Source organism: Schistocerca piceifrons, chromosome 2, assembly GCF_021461385.2.
Source record: "Schistocerca piceifrons isolate TAMUIC-IGC-003096 chromosome 2, iqSchPice1.1, whole genome shotgun sequence".
NCBI classification, from domain to species: domain Eukaryota; kingdom Metazoa; phylum Arthropoda; class Insecta; order Orthoptera; family Acrididae; genus Schistocerca; species Schistocerca piceifrons.
The window spans coordinates 109,530,220-109,552,645 of NC_060139.1; the positions used below are offsets into that span (position 1 = coordinate 109,530,220).

The 22,426-nt window shown below is 42.9% G+C and overlaps 1 protein-coding gene across 1 annotated transcript in view; it reads left to right on the forward strand.

Annotated features, from left to right (window-relative positions):
- The first annotated feature begins 871 nt into the window (after positions 1 to 871).
- LOC124776541 (clavesin-1) overlaps positions 872 to 22,426 on the forward strand; it is a 105,179-nt gene continuing 83,624 nt past the window's right edge. The window contains exon 1 of the mRNA XM_047251571.1: positions 872 to 930. Within this exon, the coding sequence (XP_047107527.1) occupies positions 924 to 930 (7 nt within the window). The 5' untranslated portion in view covers positions 872 to 923. The remainder of the gene's footprint in view (positions 931 to 22,426) is intronic.

A 22,426-nucleotide genomic window follows, 5' to 3' on the forward strand; every position in this document is an offset into this window, starting at 1 on the left:
AATGTGTTGCATTACTTATTGAACTGCCCTCGTATATTAGTCAGATTACATCCAAACGCAGTTTTAGGTTTGTAACTTCCTGGAAGATTAAAACTGTGTGCCCGACCGAGACTCGAACTCGGGACCGTTGCCTTTCGCGGGCAAGTGCTCTACCAACTGAGCTACCCAAGCACGACTAACGCCCTGTCCTGACAGCCTTACTTCTGCCAGTACCTCGTCTCCTACCTTCCAAACTTAACAGAATCTCTCCTGCGAACCTTGCAGAACTAGCACTCCTGAAAGAAAGGATATTGCGGAGACATGGCTTAGCCACAGCCTGGGGGATGTTTCCAGATTGAGATTTTCACTCTGCAGCGGAGGGTGCGCTGATATGAAACTTCCTGGCTGATTAAAATTGTGAGTCGTGCTTGGGTAGCTCAGTTGGTAGAGCACTTGCCCGCGAAAGGCAAAGGTCCCGAGTTCGAGTCTCGGTCCGGCACACAGTTTTAATCTGCCAGGAAGTTTCATATCAGCACACACTCCGCTGCAGAGTGAAAATCTCATTTTGGAGTTTTAGGTTTGTTCTAGGTACTCCCGATTTATGAACAACAAAATAATTTACGTCAGTGTTACGTTTACGTGAAGAGAAGCGCCATACGTCACACCTGTTCCGCTGCGGAAAAGTGCGTGTGGCGCGACGAGACGTGGCCAGCGCAGGGTCACGTCCCTAAAGGCCCCCCTGCCTTACGGGGGACGTTCGTGTTCGTCAGCGGGTGGAAGGGAATTCCGCCGCTGTGAGCAGCGGCCGCAGCCGGTTCCCCCACTCCTGCCCCCGGGGGCAGGGCGCCTGCGCGCCGAGACACTCTATAGGCGGCGCCGCGGCAGCAAGCGGGTTAGTCTGTCGCCGGATCTCGTACCAAGAGGACGCAGCAGTAGCAGCCGCCATGACAGGTACTGCATCCGATGCCGCTAGCACGCGTTCGCTGGTGGTCGCCCACTGGCCGTAAATAGTTCGATAGCCTGTGCTGCAACGAACAGCACGCGCTGTAGTTAATGGCTCCGACCGGTAGCGTTGCTAGGCAGTTGTACTGGTGCCGCCATCTTCTGGTAAACAACCAGCTGGAGCTCTGCAGCTCGCTCGGAAAATTTGACTGCCCAGCCATGTTCACTGCTTCTCTTTGGAGACTGTGAATGGTTCTGTCAAAATTGAAGTCTTATGTTCAACTTTCATTTAATTTTGTACACCCGCGTTCTCCATTCAGATCATCTGAGCCTCGTACGACTTGAGCATGATTAGTGTCTTAATTTCGGTAACGTGGGATCTTGCTCCTCCCCTCTAAAAGAATCGTTCCATGCTTTACTCTGAGTATAAACAATGAGTAATCCGCTATTAACGGTAAATTTCATCAAGCCCCCAAGTAACTGAGCGGCTTACCTTGAAAGCCGGTGAATGCACTTTCAGAACGATTTCACGTCGTCGCATAAGTGCTGTTTAATTTATAGTGAATGCTCAGTCTTCGTATCGTCGTTCGTTACTATGAACGACATTTTGACACCTGTGCACGAATTTTCAACAAATGTTCAGTTAACGGTGTAAATCTTCGAAATAATGTGATCAGGCTGAAAGGGTGGCTAGGTAAAACCAAGCATTTCACGAATTTATTTATAGTACTTGAGCTACAGGAAATCTCGAAAAGCTCAGTTTTAATCAATTACATTTGCATCCAAACATTTAATTGTTAATTGTCGTGGCTAGAGTGACTACAGATTCATGTTCAGAAGAGAATTGCGTAAGTCTGCCATAACTGCTTTGAGTTGAGCACAGTGTTTCAAAACTAAGCATTCTGAAAGGGTCATATGAAGCTGAGCGTTGATAGGAACAGGCAAAAACAAACATTTTGGCTGACTGCAAGTTTTTCTAGCCATAATTAAATATACAGTCATGGTGTTTAAGAAATGCGCATAGCGTATGAGCATAATTTAACGTATTGTTTACCTTTATCCGCTCTTATTTGCTGTTCTTTGTGGGTCTAGTGCAGCAGGGGATACAACCCGTCGGCTTTGGACAATGACGTCACAAGTCGCCAGATAGTAGTTTACCATTTTCGCTTTTGCTGTTATGTTTCAGTTTCGTTTTTTTTACTGATTGCTTAATAAAGTGGATCTGTTTATTCTATCTCGTGAGATTTTTTTTTAAAAAGCCAAAAAACACTTATCAGCCACTGAAGGGAGCTACAACACTAAGAAGAATCGCTTCGCGATTGGCGACTTGTGACGTCAATGTCCAAAGCCGACGGGTTGTATCCCCTGCTGCACTAGTCCCGTTCTTTGTTTGAACTTGGGGTAAATGTGGAGAAAAGTGTAATTTGTGACAGTGTAGTGACGTGGCGGTCCTGTGCAGATGCTTCTGACAGTATCGTCTATTTAAATCTCACCACTTTTATAACAGTTCATTCGCCGTTACACAACCGATGCTGATGACGGCAGGAAAGCTGATTTGGACAATAAATGAAAGTATCTAGGTTTCTTGTGAATTTCTTTCCTAGCTTATCTCCCTGCCAATCAAACTAGATTTGGAGTTAATAAAGTAACGAAACACCTTAAGGAAAAGAGGCTTTAAGATGCAGCACATACAGAAGGAACAAGCGGACGGAAACTGAAATAAAAGGCGTATGAGTATTCCATCATCGCTGGTTATACTCCCGCTTAGGCTACTGAACCTGGCACACACCATTTTGTGGGTCAGTAATGCAAACCAAATGTCATTCGAATAAACACAGATAATAGGACGCATATCAGTCTTGAGAACGTACATACGAATGCGGCAAGAGTGAGGAGAGATGGGCCAATAATCGCAGAGTAAGCTCCGTAGCACATAGTGAAGGTACTGCGACAAATTCAATGTTAAACAGAAAGTTCTCTTATTTCGATACGTGTCCCATTACGCAGCCCACAACTGGTGTACTAAGGACACCAATTTTACAAAATAGCTTCGATGGTCGAAGTGCTTAAGGTATAGCTCATAATTGCGAGCAAGTAGCATGTGATGGACCACAATTTCATGCGGTCGCTCGCGACCTCCTGGGACCTCCATTGTTCATACGATAGCCATTGTTCCTGTTTCCACGGTCATTCTCTCGCGTGTTTACAAACGTGACTATGACTGTGCTAACCCGATTTTGTGTATCATTGGATTGGGTCACAGTAAAAGTAGCCTTTCAGCTGACAGTTGGTAGATCTGTGTTTTAGTCCGCTGAGTTTCATTTTCCGTCACGCGTAGCCTAGAATCTTATAACGAAAATAAGTTTTTCCAGTTTTTCCGTTGATGTGTTTTCAGACGATATTATGGGAAGTTTTCAGGAATACAGTTTTGCGAGTAGCTACACTAGGAGTATAACAATGTGCAGGAGCTCGAACTTCCCGATGGCAGTGGCTCGCGATTGCAAAATGTACTTCGTAGTAGTACATGCCGTTGTCAGAGCGCAGCGTCCAAGTCATGATGAAAGTAACGACTGAGAGAAAACTTTGTGTGCACATTGTCATTTAGGAGGATCGCTTTTGATCAAGCAACTAAGGCAGCTTTTTCTGTAACATGAGCGGCCACAGTAAGTGGCGCGGTGGCTCTTAGAGCGTGAAGGAAAGACAAAAGGTATAGTTTCGCTAAGGCTATGATTTGCAGTTACTAGAAATTCTTGAAAAATCGTAGTTTGCTGACTGCTGTAAGTCACTTTACTACACAACGATTTGTCATTAACAGACCTTCTGCAGGTATATTGCGGCATCATCATCAGATGTATTACGACCTATAATCACTACCACAAAAACCCACGGAGAAGGTATGGATTGTCATACATCTCACTGTCACAATATACCGGAGAATCGCCTGTTTATGAATGAGACTGCTTGTGTAATAAAGTGACAGAATAGCCGTGTGCAAACGATGATTTTTCAACATAGGTATAAGTTTTATAGCAGTACATATTTGGCATTAATTTTGTTTATAAAAGATAAGGCGATGTTGGAAGTTCTTATGATGCTGCAGTGGGTATGAGACAACAAATGCAAATATTTGGTTCGAAACGTAATTTAGCGTATTATTCCTGCACTGTATTTCACCAACTGGCAATGCTTCGAGCACGTGAAAAACGAATACCCACATTTCGTATATAGGTTGTTGGTAACTACGTGTAAGATACTTTATTCCATTTCAGTTCCTCATGATTAAGTGAACATCCTAATGCCATGTACAGTCTGTCATTGTGATTTGCAGTGACGCCAAACTTACAGGCATACTTCACAGTAACAAAGTGGTACAAATTGGCCGATAGTAGGTATGACAGGGATTAAGGTATTTCATTCTTAACAACAAATTATGGAAGAAAAACGTATTCTGTAAGTTTTATCATGGCTGTGGACGAGAAGTTGGGGGAAATACTACGCCAGGGATGCCAAGTTGTACCAAGCTTGCGATTCCACGATTCCTGTTTGGCTTCCTCTATAACCAACTGGTTCTTATCCTGGTGTAGGTAACAGCACACCAACGCGAGTTAGCTCATTCCGCCTAAGCCAGGCTAATGTAAAAAGCCAATTTTTTTTTCAGTTGGCTGATTTACATTGACATGTTTCACATCTATTATCTCTAACGCCATGTTCGTATTTTGGGCGTCCAATATTTATCCGTGCGTCTAACTTAGAATTGGAGAACCCGTTCTAGTCATAAAAACTGGATAAGTACAGTCAAACCCAAAAGTCTCTTTATTTCTCCTTAGTTATAACCGGCCTTAAAAAATGTCGCTTTCGGAGGCCGCACAGCCCAAACCCGGTTTGCCAACCAGGCAGAACAACAGTGAGCAGTCAGGTAATGATCCCATCGACGCACCAGGTTCAAGGTCCTTTTTAAGACACCGAAGGCGCGATAATCGCGTGAGATGAGAAACATAGGTCGAGTGCTAGAATATCTCCCTCTCAAGTTGGCGTAACTTCTGCGATATGGGGACGTCTGTTGTCACGAAGCATCCCGCAGTGGTGGTTTTCCGTCGGACACGCTACCCCACACAAATTCTTCGTTCTCCTATGGATGTCTACCTGTGCTGGTTCTTTCCCGGCCAAGAAACGAATAACAGCACGCTGGTCCCGTCTGGGCGCATTTGGTAATAATGTCGCCATATTTCACGTTTCCACATTTACCGCACGCACTACGGAAATACACGAGTGCCACACTAATCCCTTGCGTACATGTCGATGCTTATATACACGCACGAGAGTCACGTTACGTTGTATACACGCTGTAGCAGCGTCCTCAAACGGAATCTTTTCGATCACCCCTCATAGTTACATATCGAGACTTCTGTTTCGATGAGCCTTGCCTATTACTATTCACGCCGGTTCTGAGTGCAACACGAATAGCAAAGCTTGTGTAAGACTCATTAAAAGTTGTTCGGTAGATGGCAAAGTAAATGGAAATGCCGCGTGTGTAGGGCCTCCCGTCGGGTAGACCGTTCGGCTGGTGCAAGTATTTCGAGTTGACGCCACTTCGGCGACTTGCGTGTCGTTGGGGATGAAATGATAAGGACAACACAACACCCAGTCCTTAAGCGGAGAAAATCTCAGACCCAGCCGGGAATCGAACCCGGACCGTTAGGTATGACATTCCGTCGCATTGACCACTCAGCTACCAGGGGCGGACATGCCAAAGTAGACTGATCTTTACAGTTACACCATGTTCTGCATTTCTGACGTTCGCGAGGTATTTTGTATATTTACAACGCGTGTGAATGAAGTCGTAAGGTGGAAAATTATTCCCAGTTCATGAGGAAAAACATTACTAATTTCTGGCTTGAAATAAATCCAGGAAATGTGTAAAACTCCACCAGGGTTGTTACTAAGAAATGATTTAATTTCTATTACGGCTTTCGTTCACTGAACCCCCTCGGATGACGGATGTCGAAGACCTTGTTGAGTGATTCGGTAGACATGAAAACATTTCCAGTAGCATGTGGTTTATGCCAAGCCTTTTGAAAGAAAGTACAAACACTACTGCGACGTGAGTGAAAATTAAAGCATTTCTTAAAATTTCATGTGTTCCTTAGCGTATTAATAGGTGTGGCAGCCAATGCAGAACCTGCATAAAATTATTTTATAATTTAACTGTAGCCTCCAGTGGGCATCTTGCTGTTTCTGATGCAACTGAAAAGTCAGTGCCTCAGCAGTGCCATTAAAGGAGGAACGTTTTGTCGGTATATCATATATTTAATAGGGTGTAACATACGTACAACCCTCACACAAAGAGGAGGTTGGTATGTCGCTCTGATAAGGTAGCTCTCTAACCACATGGTTTCACTCAAATCATGATCATGAAAGAAATTTCAAATGCGGAATTTAATCGACTTTAGGGAAAGCTAAGTTTCGCAAATAGTGGCACGAAAACCATGACTGACTAGACGAGGATCATAATTTGTGTAGATCGTTTTCCTGACAGCAAGACCCAAGACCCAAGACACTACCCCCCCCCCCCCCTTTCCTCCCTGGAGCACACGCTGTCAGCTTTCGTCACATCAACCGTCGCTCATTAGGGATGTCTAACAGTGATTGCTGTTTTAATGGACCTATTGTGCTTGCGTAGACCCGGCAGGCATCTGCACTGAGGATAGGAATAACTGCCGCGTGGAGTATTCCGACACACCTACTTGGGAACTAGCAGCAGTGCCTGGAAGACACGGTCTGTTTCCAGTTCCTTCAAGCTGGAGCACCTAGCGGAGTGCCGTTCTGAGTTCTCTCTTCGTGTCGCAATTGTCCTTACACGCCAACACTGGCATTTACGAGTCACATATCTTACGGTAAAGAGGTGGGAAGATTGCACTTCAGGGGTGAAGAACCCTTATGTGTTATGAGGTAATGCCGGAAGTACTCCACACAGCTACAGCAGCTTAAGTAACATCAGCAACTGTTATCCAGAGTAACCGTCAAAGATGTCTGACAACAACATAAGAGAGTGACACCATCCATTTCTACTTGTAATATGTCCCTCATAAATAGAGCAACGGTGCTGTAGCAGAGTGGATTTTTTCCGTCACTACGAAACTGGAATGTTTTGAGGTTACTTATTGTGCTGCCTAGTTGGGATAAAAGCTACTGAAGAAAAAGGATGATGTTGATGGCGAATGGAAGAAGGTTGGGACGAAATATGTTAAATTACACCATTATCAACCAGGTAAATTAAGGTTAAAAAGGTGTAAAATAGCAAAAAAAAAAAAAAACGTGACGCTGGAACAGTGTCAATATAGACCGTTGAGGAGCAGAATGTGACTCGCTCAAGACATGGATGCAACTAAACAGTACTGCAGTGCGAGAGGATGTATTAATCGATCTCTTTCTGGTTAATCAGCAGGCTGGGAGCAGGTGTTGACGACTCGTTCATATTGCCTCACTAAGTTTCAGGGTCACAGGTAAGTTAAGATCTTATACGATTCTTGCACAAAAGCTGGCAGTATTGGGGCACCTTGCGCGCGCTATCGCTAAGCAGTAATTGCGTATCGTAACAAGATACGACGGCACCAGGTTAGTCACTTAAGTGTCACCACGCTCGATGTCCCCCCTAAAAGACCAAACGCAAGCCGCGAGGGATTAGCCGAGCGGTCTCAGGCGCTGCAGTCATGGACTGTGCGGCTAGTCCCGGCGGAGGTTCGAGTCCTCCCTCGGGCATGGGTGTGTGTGTGTTTGTCCTTAGGATAATTTAGGTTAAGTAGTGTGTAAGCTTAGGGACTGATGACCTTAGCAGTTAAGTCCCATAAGATTTCGCACACATTTGAACTTTTTTTTGAACCAAACGCAACAAATACGCTGTTGTCACGACAGCGCAGTCAGATAACTGAAATGAAAATACTCTGCAATCCTTATGGTTACCATAAAGCTATACATCTAATTCAGTTTAAACCAAAGGCGGTATATCTGTCACAAACAGATGTTTTTGGCACAATAGACTCGATGTCATATCCAGCGAAGATTGTTAATGCAGTTCAAAAATCTGTTTCCATCCTGCCAGAGTATTACGCGTAATTTGTAATTTATTTTCCCTTTCCAAAAACGGTTAAAGTTCGGACAAATTTCCTCTTTATGTTCACTTCTTACGAAATTTTAACGCCCAGCAGACGCTTACCATATCAAATAGTGACATAATTATGTTAGGTTGGTAATAACATGTTTCCCGCCATAATTTTTTCTTTCCCTCCTACATGCGCATTTGCATTTAGATTCATGGATTATTAAATGTTGAAATACTGGAATATATGCGTGGGATGAATACGCGTCACGCTTTGTCAAACATATTCCCAGTGAAGAATCTGCATCGTGAATGCCTGATGTATTCTCACGCTTGCACCGAAAATTACGATTTCTACGTAATAAAAAAACAAGTGTGCCCACCGCATTGTGACAGCCGTGATTATATCAGTGTAATAGGTAGCACCTTGCGGTCTGGGAGCTGTGTGGTGCGCATGGCGTATATTTTTAAATATGCTGAAGTCTGCTGTTTAGCTACGTAGTAAAAAATGAAGATACTGATGATGCAAGGAAGTGTTGCGTCTGTGCATACATGCAAGAAGTGTTGTGAAGTAAAATGTATCTGCAACAAGCGGTTATTAGGTTATAGAAAAAAATTATATGTTGAAATTCGTTGTCCTAAGCGTGTACAGATGTCACGTAACATAGTACATAGAGCCAAAGGCACTATTTTCATAACTGTAAGCTCAGCCTACGTGTGACAATTCTTATCTTCATGGATATGGCAGTTGCAAGAGCGACGAGTTTCGTAAGGTATGTGGTAGCATTGTGTAATTGATACTGTGGTATAAAACCACAAAGTAGCTTAGTTTCTACATTTGCGGCACTTTAATTAAATCACCGACATTAGTTCCGCCATAAAAATTCCACGCGCAGAGGTCAAAAGTTGCTGAATGTTGTGTAGTTCATTTGGCAAAACTACGAACAGCTGATGCAATAAGAAGTGCATTTTGTTTGTAGATCGTAAACTTTCCGATGGTACCGTTTCCAACGACGTCACAATTCCCTGCTACTAGTTTCGGTGCTGGTTGATTTCGTGAATGGCTTAAAAGTTTATAAAATGATTAGAAATGGATCCTAATCTAACTGATCCTAAATTTTCTGTTCCATTCTTCTGCATTCTATTCTTGTTAGTAAACTAGATGCGTGAACTGTTCAGTTGATTGTGCGATGGTTTTCGCACTTACCTGTCTCTATCTTCCGAATTGTATGGATGATGTTTCTCCGAAAGCGGAGTGGTACGTCGCCAGTCTCTCAGATTCTACACGCCATCTTGAGTAGTCGTTTGGTTCCCAATTCCCCTAATAATTTTAGAAATTCCGATGGAATATTACGTATCCATCTTGTCATTTGATGTCAAGTCTCGAGTGCTCCCTTACTGGGTCCTCTGTCATCCCTATCGAACCCATTTGTTCTTCCATCACGTTATGAGACACGTCCTCTCCCCCTCAGAGGCCTTCACTGTTATCTTCCCACCTAATTACTCATCTCTTACAGTAGAATTCCCACTGCATTCGTAATATTACCACACTTGCTTTTAATTTCACCGAGGGCTGTTTTGACTTTCCTATATTCTGAGTCAGGCCTCCAGACCATCGATTTCTCACATCTTTCCTGCAGTCATTTCGTCTTGACTGCTCTGGACTTCCTACATATTTCATTCCTAAGGGGTTTATAATACAGTATTCCTGTTTTTCTCCTAAATATTTTTGTACTTCCTACTTTCGCCAATCGATTGAAACATTTCATGTCATCCAAAGGTTCTTAGCAGTATCTTCCTTGTACCTATGTTCGACTTGATTGTCCTTTTTAGAGATGTCTTGGCATCTGCAGCTGAACTGCCTTATCGCGGTATCTACATCCTTAGCAAAGTTCAAACATGTCTCATCTTTCGTCAGTACTTCAGTATCCTACTTTCTTTCGCACTCATCCTTCCTAGCGATTCTCTTACACTTCAGTCTACTCTTCATGATTGAGTCTACATCTGCACCTGGGTACGCCTTACAGCCCAGTTTCTGATTTCGGAATCTGTCTGAGTGTGACAGCTGGTAACTTTCGTGTCACCAGGTCTATTCCTCCTCTTGTGAGTCTTAGAGTATTCATTACCATCTGAAATTTATTGCAGAACTCAGTCTTTGTCCTATGTCATTCTTACTGCCAAGCCCATATTCTTCCATAACCATTCTTCTATTCCTCCCCCATTGTTATCATATTTTCGCCTCCCTTTAAATATTGAATTACCCGTTCAATATCCTCGTCTACTTTCTTTATCACTTCAACTGCTGCTTGCGACTTTGGTATATACTCGTATACTGGAACTGTCGTTGTAGGCGTTGGCTTGTCGTCGAATCTGATTCACAGGAGTTCACCCTCTGCCCTACCTTCCTATTCATAATGAATCCCACCCCCGTTATACCATTTTCTACTGCTCTTGGTGGTACTCTACATTATTCTGACCTATAATCCTTCTTTCCATTTCATTTCACTGACTCCTGCTAAATCTAGACTGAGCCTTTTCCCTTTGCAGGTCTTCTAGCTTTGCTACTGCGAGCATACTTGTGACATTCCATGCTCCGATTTGTACAATGTTATCCCGTCGTTGGCCATTAATTTTCTTCACATGGTCACCTCCCCTTGGTAGTCCCCGAATGGGGACTAATCCGGAATCTTTTTAAATTGGAGAATTCATTGGCATTACAGGTAACATGTACTATTGATGAACTTTGAGTCTTTAATGCAGTGGTTTCTATTGCCTTGTGCATTGTAATGGCGTTGATCATTGCCTTTAGTGGCGTCCCCACCCCAAAGGGCAAGAGAGGGCCCGGGAGACTGTCCGCTGCTCCGCGCTCTTTGACAAAACCTTGGGCAGAAAAAGTGTGACTTCTTCTGCCGTAAGTCTTTTTTCCGCCGCTGCTGGAATCACTCCAGGCAAATGCCGGGATGGTTCCTTTGAAAGGGCACGGCCGACTTCCTTCCCCATCCTTCCCTAATCCGAGCTTGTGCTCCGTCTCTAATGACCTCGTTGTCGACGGGACGTTAGACACCAATATCCTCCTCCACTAAATCGTTATCCCAGAACCCCATACCACTTGTTGGTTGCCTATCTAACGGCTTTCAGAGGCAACAAGAGTTTGGTTTACCATATTTCGGGTAATTATTTATCGAATTTAAAAATTTAACAGGCTGTCATAATCTACTCATTAAGAGGTACAATCTTATATTAACGCTTAACACAAAAAGACAGATATTACAGTTAGAGAGTATGCTTTCGTCTTGAGGCAGCGTAATTTGATGGCTCACAAATACCAGGATTAAATTAATCCAGTATATGAGAATGAGAGCACTTACCGACTTCCAACAAACTTTAAGCATAATTTCATATACTTCGTAAACTTTTCTTGTTTACGTGCATAATGTCAAATGTTTAACAAATCAACTGATTTGAAAAGTAATCGGACGTTTGAATCTGTTTTAAATATGAGAATTCCTGTAAAGAATCAGCGTTTACTGGTATGCCAGGTTCTGCGAACATTAGTCTTGCATTCATGGTCGCTGCTTCGACCGAAAAGGTTGTGCGGATGCACCTAAGCCCATCACTAGCAGCATCTAGTAAAAAGAAAAAGCGAGACGTCGTGGTGCCACGTATGCAAATAGAAAAGTCAGATTATGTAGACACCTGGAAACGCATAAGCTACCGAAATTTTAAAAAAAATCTTCGCCCTGTTCTTCACTGCAGGCGAAAATACATACTGCGCTACGTAGTGAAAAACACGCAAAGAAGCGATACACGTATTCAATTGATGTGTAGTGTCTAGTATAAATCATTCCGTTACCTTAAGTACTCACCTCTGTCCCGTTCATGACTCCCGTATTGAGGCCTTGGGTCATGAAAATCGCAACATTTCACCTGGAACTTTTCCTTTATTAGTGAACCATGCAATATTATCGACATGAGTTATCTCCCTTACCTGCCACCGGATTTTATTTAAACCATTCGTAATTCATATCTGGAAAAACACTGAGTGCGGTAGACTTCGTGCATTGAAACTGCAGCTGTATGAATTCGGGGAAGTGCGTGTCTAAAGATACTCATTTCACTATGGTATACACAGACAGGCAAACATTACAAGACCAAACAGGAGTTCTGCGACTTCAATGAAAGTTAGTAGGCGTATTTCTAAATTTGACAGGCGTCAGTTCAAATTTTGCGCCAGTCGCATAGCAATGGCGCTAGTGGCGACCGAACTCCGGTCGGTTACGTGGCACTACCGAGAGGGTAGACCATAGAGTTGGGCGTAAAGCTCCGGAGCATCGTGCTGCATCTGCAGCAGGTATTTGAGCAGCAGTTGTCACCACAGTGACACAACGAACTGTTACAAATCAGTTACTTCAAGGACAGCTCAGAGCCAGACGCGTATACATTCCACTGACCACAAAACTACCACCATTTGCAACTAAAGTGACATCAGGCGAGACCTCATGGGCATGGTGGAGGTCTGTTGTGTTTTTAATGAATATTGGTCCTGCCACGGTGCCAGCGATGGTTGTGCGTCGTTTGGAAGGAGGCCACTGGAGGACCTGCAACCAAACTGTCTGCATGCTAATCAAATTGGACCAGTACCTGCAATTCTGTCAGAGACAGACTTGGAAGAGCAGTTGAACGGAATGGACAGTGTCTTGGAAGGAGGATATAAGATGAACATCAACAAAAGCAAAAAGAGGATAATGGAATGTACTCGAATTAAGTCGGGTGATGCTGAGGGAATTAGATTAGGAAATGAGACACTTAAAGTAGTGAAGGAGTTTTGCTATTTGGGGAGCAAAATAACTGATGATGGTCGAAGCAGAGATGATATAAAATGTAGACTGGCAATGGCAAGGAAAGCGTTTCTGAAGAAGAGAAATTTGTTAACATCGAGTATAGATTTAAGTGTCAGGAAGTCGTTTCTGAAAGTATTTGTATGGAGTGTAGCCATGTATGGAAGTGAAACATGGACGATAACTAGCTTGGACAAGAAGAGAATAGAAGTTTTCGAAATGTGGTGCTACAGAAGAATGCTGAAGATAAGGTGGGTAGATCACATAACTAATGAGGAGGTATTGAACAGGATTGGGGAGAAGAGAAGTTTGTGGCACAACTTGACTAGAAGAAGGGATCGGTTGGTAGGACATGTTCTGAGGCATCAAGGGATCACCATTTTAGTACTGGAGGGCAGTGTGGAGGGTAAAAATCGTAGAGGGAGACCAAGAGATGAATACACTAAGCAGATTCAGAAGGATGTAGGTTGCAGTAGGTACTGGGAGATGAAGAAGCTTGCACAGGATAGAGTAGCATGGAGAGCTGCATCAAACCAGTCTCAGGACTGAAGACCACAACAACAGCAACCTGCAATTACGGTCCAGGGTGCGATTTCTTATCACAGAAGGGGCACTCTCGTGGTTCTCATGCAACCTGACTGCAAAAATGTTCATCAACAAATAATGAAGAAATTGAGAGAAGTTGGGAAGCAGAATTAGGACAAATTACACTGGGAGAAATGGAAATAGCTGTGAAGAAGATGAATGTGGTGAATGCCCCAGGACCCGATGAAGTATCAGTGGACATAAGAGCAGCAGGTCCAGTGGGAATGAAGTGGCTGTATAGAGTACTATCAAGTGTGTGGAGAAATAGTAGAATACCTGACGATTGTAGAGAAGGAGACATTGTCCCCATCTTCAAAAAAGGCAATAAAAGACTTTGTAAAAACTGCAAAGGAATAAGCCTCATGATTCATACAGCTTAGATTTTTGAAAGAATTTTACTGAATCGAATAAGTGAAAAAATAGAAAAGGAGATGAGTAAAGAACAGCATGGGTTTAGGAAAGCAAGAAGCACGTTCGACCTGATATTTTCCATCCGTCAACTGATGAAAAAAAGTTGGGTGTATAACAAAAGGGTGATTATGGTTTTTATAGACATAGAAAAGGCATATGACTCAGTTAACAGGGAAAGACTCTAGGAAGAAATGAAGAAGATAGATATAGAAGGTGGATACATTAATGTAATAAAGACAATGTACAGAGGACACAATTGTAGAATTAGAACACCATTGGGGAACTCTGAATACTTTGAAATAAGACAAGGACTTAAGCAAGGAAGTATTCTATATCCTGCACCTTTTAATGTTGTGATGGAGAGAATGAATAGGTCAGTTAAAGATATAGTAAAAGAAAAAGACAAAAAGACGATTTTTGCAGATGATATGGTAATATGGAGCGATAGAGGTAGATGTACAGTTACAGCTTGATGCGTGGAAGGACATAATGGAAAGGTATGGATTAAAAATAAATAAAGATAAGAGTGAAGTAATGGTATTTGGAAGAGAGAAAGGGATCAATGGAAATATTACCTTGAATGGAGAACCCCTCAAAGTGGTAGAAAGTGTGGTGTCACCGCCAGACACCACACTTGCTAGGTGGTAGCCTTTAAATCGGCCGCGGTCCGTTAGTATACGTCTGACCCGCGTGTTGCAACTATCAGTGATTGCAGACCGAGCGCCACCACACGGTAGGCCTAGTCTAGAGAGACTCCCTAGCACTCGCCCCAGTTGGACAGCCGACTTTGCTAGCGATGGTTCACTGTCTACATACGCTCTCATTTGCAGAGACGACAGTTTAGCATAGCCTTCAGCTACGTCATTTGCTACGACCTAGCAAGGCGCCATATTCAGTTACTATATGTCTTCTGAATAGATAATATTGTGAACCATGTACCGTCAAGAGCGACGTTCATTATTAATGGATTAAAGTATCAAACTAATTACGTCCGCTTTCTGAATTCTAATTCCTTGTCATGTTCCAGACCTCACGTCAGTATAGTCCTTCCCTCCTCACGCCAGCCTGCGTGAGCTAAAACGCGTGCATTTCGGCCTCCTCTAGTAACACGGTGTTGGCTCTTCTGCCAACACAACAAAGTTTCACTTATTTAGGGAGTGCAATATCTAGGGATGGAAGAATAACCAACGAAATTAATAGGTTACAGAAAGGTGGCAATTTCTACCATACAATAAAACACCTGATTTGGAATAAGCAAAACTCTTTATGTATAAGAATTATTACTTGCCTATTGTCACATATGGTGGGGAAACATGGACAATGACAGAAAGGGGCTGGAGCAGACTGCAAGCAGGGGAAATGAAATTTCTCAGAGCAGTTAAGGGAAAAACAAGAATGGACAGAGTAAGGAATGTAGAGATTAGAAAGGACCTTAAACAAGCAAGTAAGAGAGAATAAATTGAAAAAGAGATTAATATGGTACGGGCATGTTAAGAGGATGCATGGGCAGAGACTCGCAGAATTATGGAAGAACTAAAGATGGATGGAAAAAGACCTAGAGGGCGCCCTAGAACACGATGGAAAATGGGAGTGAGAATGCCTGTGGAAAGGAGAGGCGTGAGCTGGTAGGAAGTGGAGGAAGAATAGTGGTGGGAGGACCGAGCCAAATGGAGAGGAATCGTTAGCACCCAGACGCGGCAGTAGCTGGGGCGGGATCCGGATATAGATAGATAGTCTGGTGATTCTACATGTTGTACTGCCATTCATGAACAGCATTCCATGGGGTGTTTTCAACCAGAATAACGCTCGCCCACATAACTCTGTTGTATCCGATCATCATCTGCATTGTATCGGCGTGTTGTGTTCGCCTGCTCTATCACCAGATTTGACTCCAATGGAGCACATATGGAATATCATCGGACGACAGCTCCAGCGTCATCCACAAACAACACTAACCGTCCATGTATTGACCGACCAAGTGCAACAGGTTTGGAGCTCCGTCCCACAAAGTGACATCCGGCAGCTGTACAACGCAATGCATACACGTTTGCATTCAACATTCTGGAGGCTACACTCGTTACTGATGTACCAGCATTTCACATCTGCAATTTTTATCTCTCGCTTACATTAACTTGGGGGTCTTGAATGTCAACCACTTAAATAGTTACCTAGATAAATATTTTCCCGAAATTTTATTACTCTACATTAATTATTTTTTGGTGTTGCAACTTTTGCATCAGTGTATTTGTGACTGATGCTTAACAGTCGGTAAAATCTCTGAGGGTCTACTAACATTTCTGGTCTGATTCTTGGTTACTGCAGTTCGCTGGATGAATGAACCCGGAAGAGTTGTAACTTTCCCAATTACCGACAAGTTTCAAAACAAGACAGCTCTGGCTGTGACAACATCATTTCTTGCAAAACACAGGGCATGTCACCGTCAATTACGGGCCGAACAGTCGTAAATTGAAGAGTCAACTAATGACAAACTAGTTAATTACAGAACGCATAAATTTCTTCAGTGTTAACACTGCTACCGTGCCCCTGGGTTGCCCAAGACGGTGCATTTTCTCTGAATTAACGCCGGCCGAGTTTTGTTCAGAGACTAGACTAGTGGTTCCGTTAACAGAAGAAAAGGACCGTGGTGAAGTAGCTAGTCTTCAGGATTTGAGTAAATGATCAGATTTGAGAAAAAATACAACAAAATGTCAGTTCGTATCGTAGAAAACTGAGAGAAATGGAGTAATATGATCATAAAAGAGGTCTACGGTCAGAGGGATTTCACCGTAGCATGAATTGAACACAGTAGGCTTCTATGCAATATCTAAACAATATCTGATACGAAATCGAATGGTCTTATGGATGGTTATCATTGTACGTAACGGCCGGCCGCTGTGTGGCCGAGCGGTTCTTGGCGCTTCAGTCTGGAACCGCTAGGGTCGCAGGTTCGAATCCTGCCTCGGACATGGATGTGTGTGATGTCCTTAAGTTACTAAGGTTCAAGTAGTTCTGAGTTGTAGGGGACTGATGACCTCAGACGTTAAGTCCCATAGTGCTTGGAGCCATTTTTGTACGTAACGGAAGGAGGAATAGCATAGTAGCTTGAAACAGTTTCCGAGATGTGGAGAGCCACAATAAGGGAAAGAAATCAGAACTGTTCTTGCGTCTTCATACTGATGGAGAATGCTTTTATCACCAAGTATGTTGTTGCCCCGAATGGGTTTTCAATGTTTCCGCACTTACAGCCAACATTTTATGTTGTCTCAACAAATAGATGCTTTGTTTCAGAGTGGCTATGTAAACCACACATAGCTGTCGCGGTTACGAGGAAGACAGGTTCCCACATACAGGCCTATTCAGATTACCGTCATCCTTTACGATGGGTCGTGGCGTAGTGGTTGAGGCATTGGATTTATATTCGGGAACAGAAGGCTCCACCATACACGTTTAGGAAATAGCTTTTGCTAGTCGAGGGTGGATAGTTTCTTTCACCAGTGTCGGCGCTTGTAATTTCATGCCGCACACACGGCTCATAGTCAACACTGCAATATGCAATTAATCCATACGATAGGGACCTCATATCGTAGCAAAATTTCATCTGTCATCTTCACAGTAACCGTACTTTCGGTAATTTGATTGTAAGTTTTTGTGTGACCAAACGTAAATACATACCCGGTAAATACAGTCCCACAGCTACACTAAAGGCAAGCAGGGAAAATGTACGCAAGCAGTTATACAAATGAAAATGTGAAAGCCGCAGCGGGCCGCTGTGACCGACTGGCTCTAGGAGCTTCAGTCCGGAACTACGCGGCTGCTACGGTCGCAGGTTCGAATCCCGCCTCGCGCATGGATGTGTGTGATGTCCTTAGGTTAGTTGGGTTTAAGTAGTTCTAAGTTCTAGGGGACTGATGACCTCAGATGTTAAGTCCCATAGTGCTTAGAGCCATTTGAAAGCCGCATGCTTCGGAGATAAAAGCCTAAAGACACGCGTTGTCAATTGATAATGACTATTTACTTAAACAAAACCAACCGAAATGTATGGGTCACTTTCCGAATAGAGGAGGGAATATGAAAGATTTGAGCAGTTTAGAGATGTCTTTGAAAATAATCATCTGTCTTTCTAACACTGAGATCTGAGGAAGAGACATAGGTAGGTGTAATGCCATATCAGTTCCATCCGTATCTACATCCCAATCTGTCACGTTCAAGACACAAAGTGCTAAAAAATACAGCGTCTCTTTATGAACGTTTCTCAGAATAGGGAAGCCGATGCCCTAAACAGGTAAATAAAGTACGTAGTCGTAGCTTCAGTAAGAGGATCCTTTACGAAGAGAAATATAAGCGCAATTACTTAAGTTAACAGCCTCCGACACTGAGACAACATTGTACTGTTTTCCTTATTCATTTTTTTCCCTCTCTTCTCGAGACCCTAAAATCTCATAAAATGCCTCTGTGACTTAGAATGAATATCGGTTGCAACAATATGGGCATCATCAAAAGTATTACACGAACATGATGATTGCGTCATGGAAGAAGAGTATTGTATAACAAACTTTATAAATTTTCTTGTCGAAAGTGCTTTACATGCTACGTGGAAAAAAATAGATATGTGGGTGACACGAGGTACAAGCCAATGAGAACCATTGCTGGACACAGTACGTAAAACAAACCAGTAGCGGACATGCACGGGACGACAGTTGGAGCTGCGGGCACAAGGTACCACATCCGGGAAGAGATAAAGCATCTTCGCTGTGGTAGCCTTAACGACAGCACGTGAGGCAAAAGCATTTAGCCATAACGACCTGTCTTTAAAATACAAATTGCTCTCTACTGGCGCCGTTGAAGAAAACTATGAAAACTTCCTGTAAAACAAGTACATGATATAATTCAGGAAAAAACAGTTAATTTTTTCTTTCGTGTGAATGATAGACATGGGAGCGCGCCTTACGCTTTATCTTGGATTACCGTGCTGAGAATGTTACCGCCTTAACAGTGTGTAGGCACAGTCCGGCAACGTTGAGCTGTTGCCATGACTGTGGTTCAGATATTGACACGTGGTTAGAGGGATATCCTTTTTATTGTGATAACGCTCCTTTCAAGTCTGCTGGTTACAGCTACAATAAATCACCTTAAGTGTAATACTGTGTTATGGATTGGCAGGAGCCAACCCACGGGGTTTGGAGAAGCCGAAAGGCACGCGTTTAAGCTCACGCAGGCTGGCGTGAGGTCTGGAACATGACAAGGTATTTAGACTTCAGATAAAAGGTGGTACTTGGTGGAATACTTAACTTTAATCCATTAATGTTGAACGTAGCTCTTGTCTGTACATTGTTTACAATATCCATAGCAACTGATAATGGCGCCTTGCTAGGTCGTAGCAAATGACGTAGCTGAAGGCTATGCTAACTATCGTCTCGGCAAATGAGAGCGTATTTTGTCAGTGAACCATCGCTAGCAAAGTCGGTTGTACAACTGGGGCGAGTGCTAGGAAGTCTTTCTAGACCTGCCGTGTGGCGGCGCTCGGTCTGCAATCACTGATAGTGGCGACACGCGGGTCCGACGTATACTAACGGACCGCGGCAGATTTAAAGGCTACCACCTAGCAAGTGTGGTGTCTGGCGGTGACACCACATCTGTGTCGACAAAATGTTCCTTTTCTGTTGGTGCAGCTGAGTAGCAAGATCTTCATGATTTGCACACGGAAGGATATTGTTATATTATATCCGAAGCAAAGATTCAGTAAGTTTAGTCCTCGGCTTATGAGCATTATTTCCCACCTCATAACCGCAGATCACTTGACGCAAGAGTTTCCTATTTAACTTATTTTACATACTCCAAGCACGAAAATTGCCGTATATGCTGTTATGAAATTTTTTTTTAATGATACACTTGGCGTTGGCAATCTGTTTATGAACTTGGTGACGAGGTGGCGTAATGGTAAAGAAACTATATTCTTATTCGAGAGAGGTATTATTCAAATACACGTAACATGATTGTTATTAAAGAGTTTCCGATAACAAATGGTTTTGGGCGAGTGCCAGGATTGTTATTTCAGAATTACAATGGCTCATTTACTGTCATGAAATCTCAGCACGTGCTTCATCTATAATGAACTCGACGAAGGAAGAAACTTTCAAGGCTAGAACTTGACTGGAAATATGTTTGCACGTAGGACCTTGGTTAACTGTCCAGAATCCATGGCCGGATGGTCAGAATGGGGGACTGGAGTAGTGGAGTGTTACCCACATGCCCTTTCAAAATTGCGTCCTCTCAGTGACGACTAACTACCGTATCAGCTCGGCAATCAGCGCACAACAGTGAGAGCGGAACAAACAGGCGGTAGAGACTGCGCCTTGTAATAGTGTTGCCGGAAGCTGCCACGAGGAAGAATAGATAAGTGTAGCGCCGCACAGATCAAAATGGTTCTTTAAAGTCTTACATATTGCCATAATAGTAGTTTGCGACCTTATAAATGTTAACATAGTTTCTTACGTCCAGTATTGCTTTAAAATTACGCTGTTCACATTAGGGTTTCAGCACCTGCCTCTCATCTTCAGAAGAGATGAATCTGCCAACAGCTTCTTCAAGACATTACAGTTCCAGCTAAGCATTCTCAGCATCATAAAATCATTATAAGGTATCTAAATGAATACATCATATCGTTACAATTAAGTTTATTTTAATACGTGACTATATGATGTATTCATTGACAGATCTAGTGACTTCATGATGTTCAGAATGTTTAACTGCAATTATTTTTTGGCGAAGCAGTTAGCATATTAATCATACAAGAAGATGACAATCGAATGCTGAAACTGATAATGTGAATATTATAATTTTTAAGCCATCTTTGACGTAATAAATGACTATACGGAAATTGTTCGTTCAAGTGGCACCTGTAAGTTTACTCTGGCAACTTGGGTAGCGTTCTGCTGTTGTCAGTTTGCTGGCAGCTGCGTCGGCGATTTCTTTAAACACTCTTAACTACGCAAAATATGGTAGAATAAGTAATGATCGACGGATGGCTGTGTCAAAAATCTACGGATACTGGGCACTGAATGCCGGCCTCTGTTTTGACCAGACCAGACGTGGGATTCTTCCTACACTTCGGTCAGGGCCCCTGAAGATGGCCTAATGCAGCGCCGAAACGGGTTTGCTTAAACAAGATAACTGGAAACGTAGATGACTGAAAGATGTTTTGATTCGGCAGTTCATATTTAATTCAATTAATTTTCACAGCGAATGACAAATTAGTTTGGAGGTTTCACGACAAATAGCTCTGAGTGTACTTGCTTATCGTCAATATCCCTAATAATAATCCTTCAAAATATATATCGAATTTATAAGTCTTTTTTTCTCGCTGGATACGCCCATGGCCGTCGTAAATTATCACCGGCAAGCCGCAACTGGAGTTGCGGTCGTCTGAGCCATGAAACTGTGCTGTTGGAAGAATTCGTGACACAGCCCTTGACGGCTGTGGAACCTATCACGGAGACCGGCAGCTTGCGCCAAAGGTAGTGTGTGTGGCGTGCAGCACGCTGTACTCAAGTTGACGGGGTCGAGGTCTGGGGTCGTAGAACTCCGAAACAGCAGCCTGCGCTATACGAAGCGAAACTCTATTGCGTTATGCAATATCTAACCCTCAGCGAAGCGTGTCATATGCTGGGTACAGTGAAAAAGGCATATATGTGGGCAGCATGACAAGCTAATTGGGTTTCACTGGGGTATTTCTAACCTGAAAACTGTGGTTCCAGCGTTGCGGAGTATCGAATTCGATCGTCTTGATGAATGCATGCCTGTTGTTTTTATTATGAAATGAAACAAGAGTAGCCCATTCTGCAGTAAATTACTTTGAAGTGTATCTGCGTTGAGGACGTACACAAGATACCAATTTGTGAGATTTTTCATCATCTGCATGGATTCGTACGATATGTTCCTTGTTTTATGTTACTGGGGTAGCACCAGATTCTTCATACATTGCAGTAGGTGACCGCGTGTAAAAAGTAGAGGCCATGTTCCCAGTGGAACACTAGATCATCAAATGAAAATTTGAAGTATCGCTGTAGCAGCGAAACTATCACCGACTTTTCTTTTCTAGCAGCTTCTTGTATGACACTTTCTCTTGAAGAATCCCATTTAACTGGAATTCTTGTACATATCATTTAGTTGAATCAAGGATCGAGTGTTGTACGTTTGAAGTCGCTTTCTTTATAGACCATTGCTCTTCTATAACGGTTCCATTAATTCGACTAATATTCAACAATGAAGCGTACGAATGTTTTGAATGCCGTTCCTTTCACGGAAGAACTATATTTACACAAGCACTACAGCGGAACAGTTTCTTTATTTTAGATAACATCTGGTGATTGATTCTCGTAGATGTAGTATTGCGTCTTGTATATGAGCATTCTCGTCGCATATGCGAACCACCCCTAAGTCTTATGTAATAATAGGGTTTTCCAATAAGCAGGTTCACGCACCATTTCGTTCACGCTCTTTAGAAGTTAATACAGTGAGTTGTTTTTTCATTCATGTATACATAATGCATAACCCAATAATATAAGTATCCCAAACT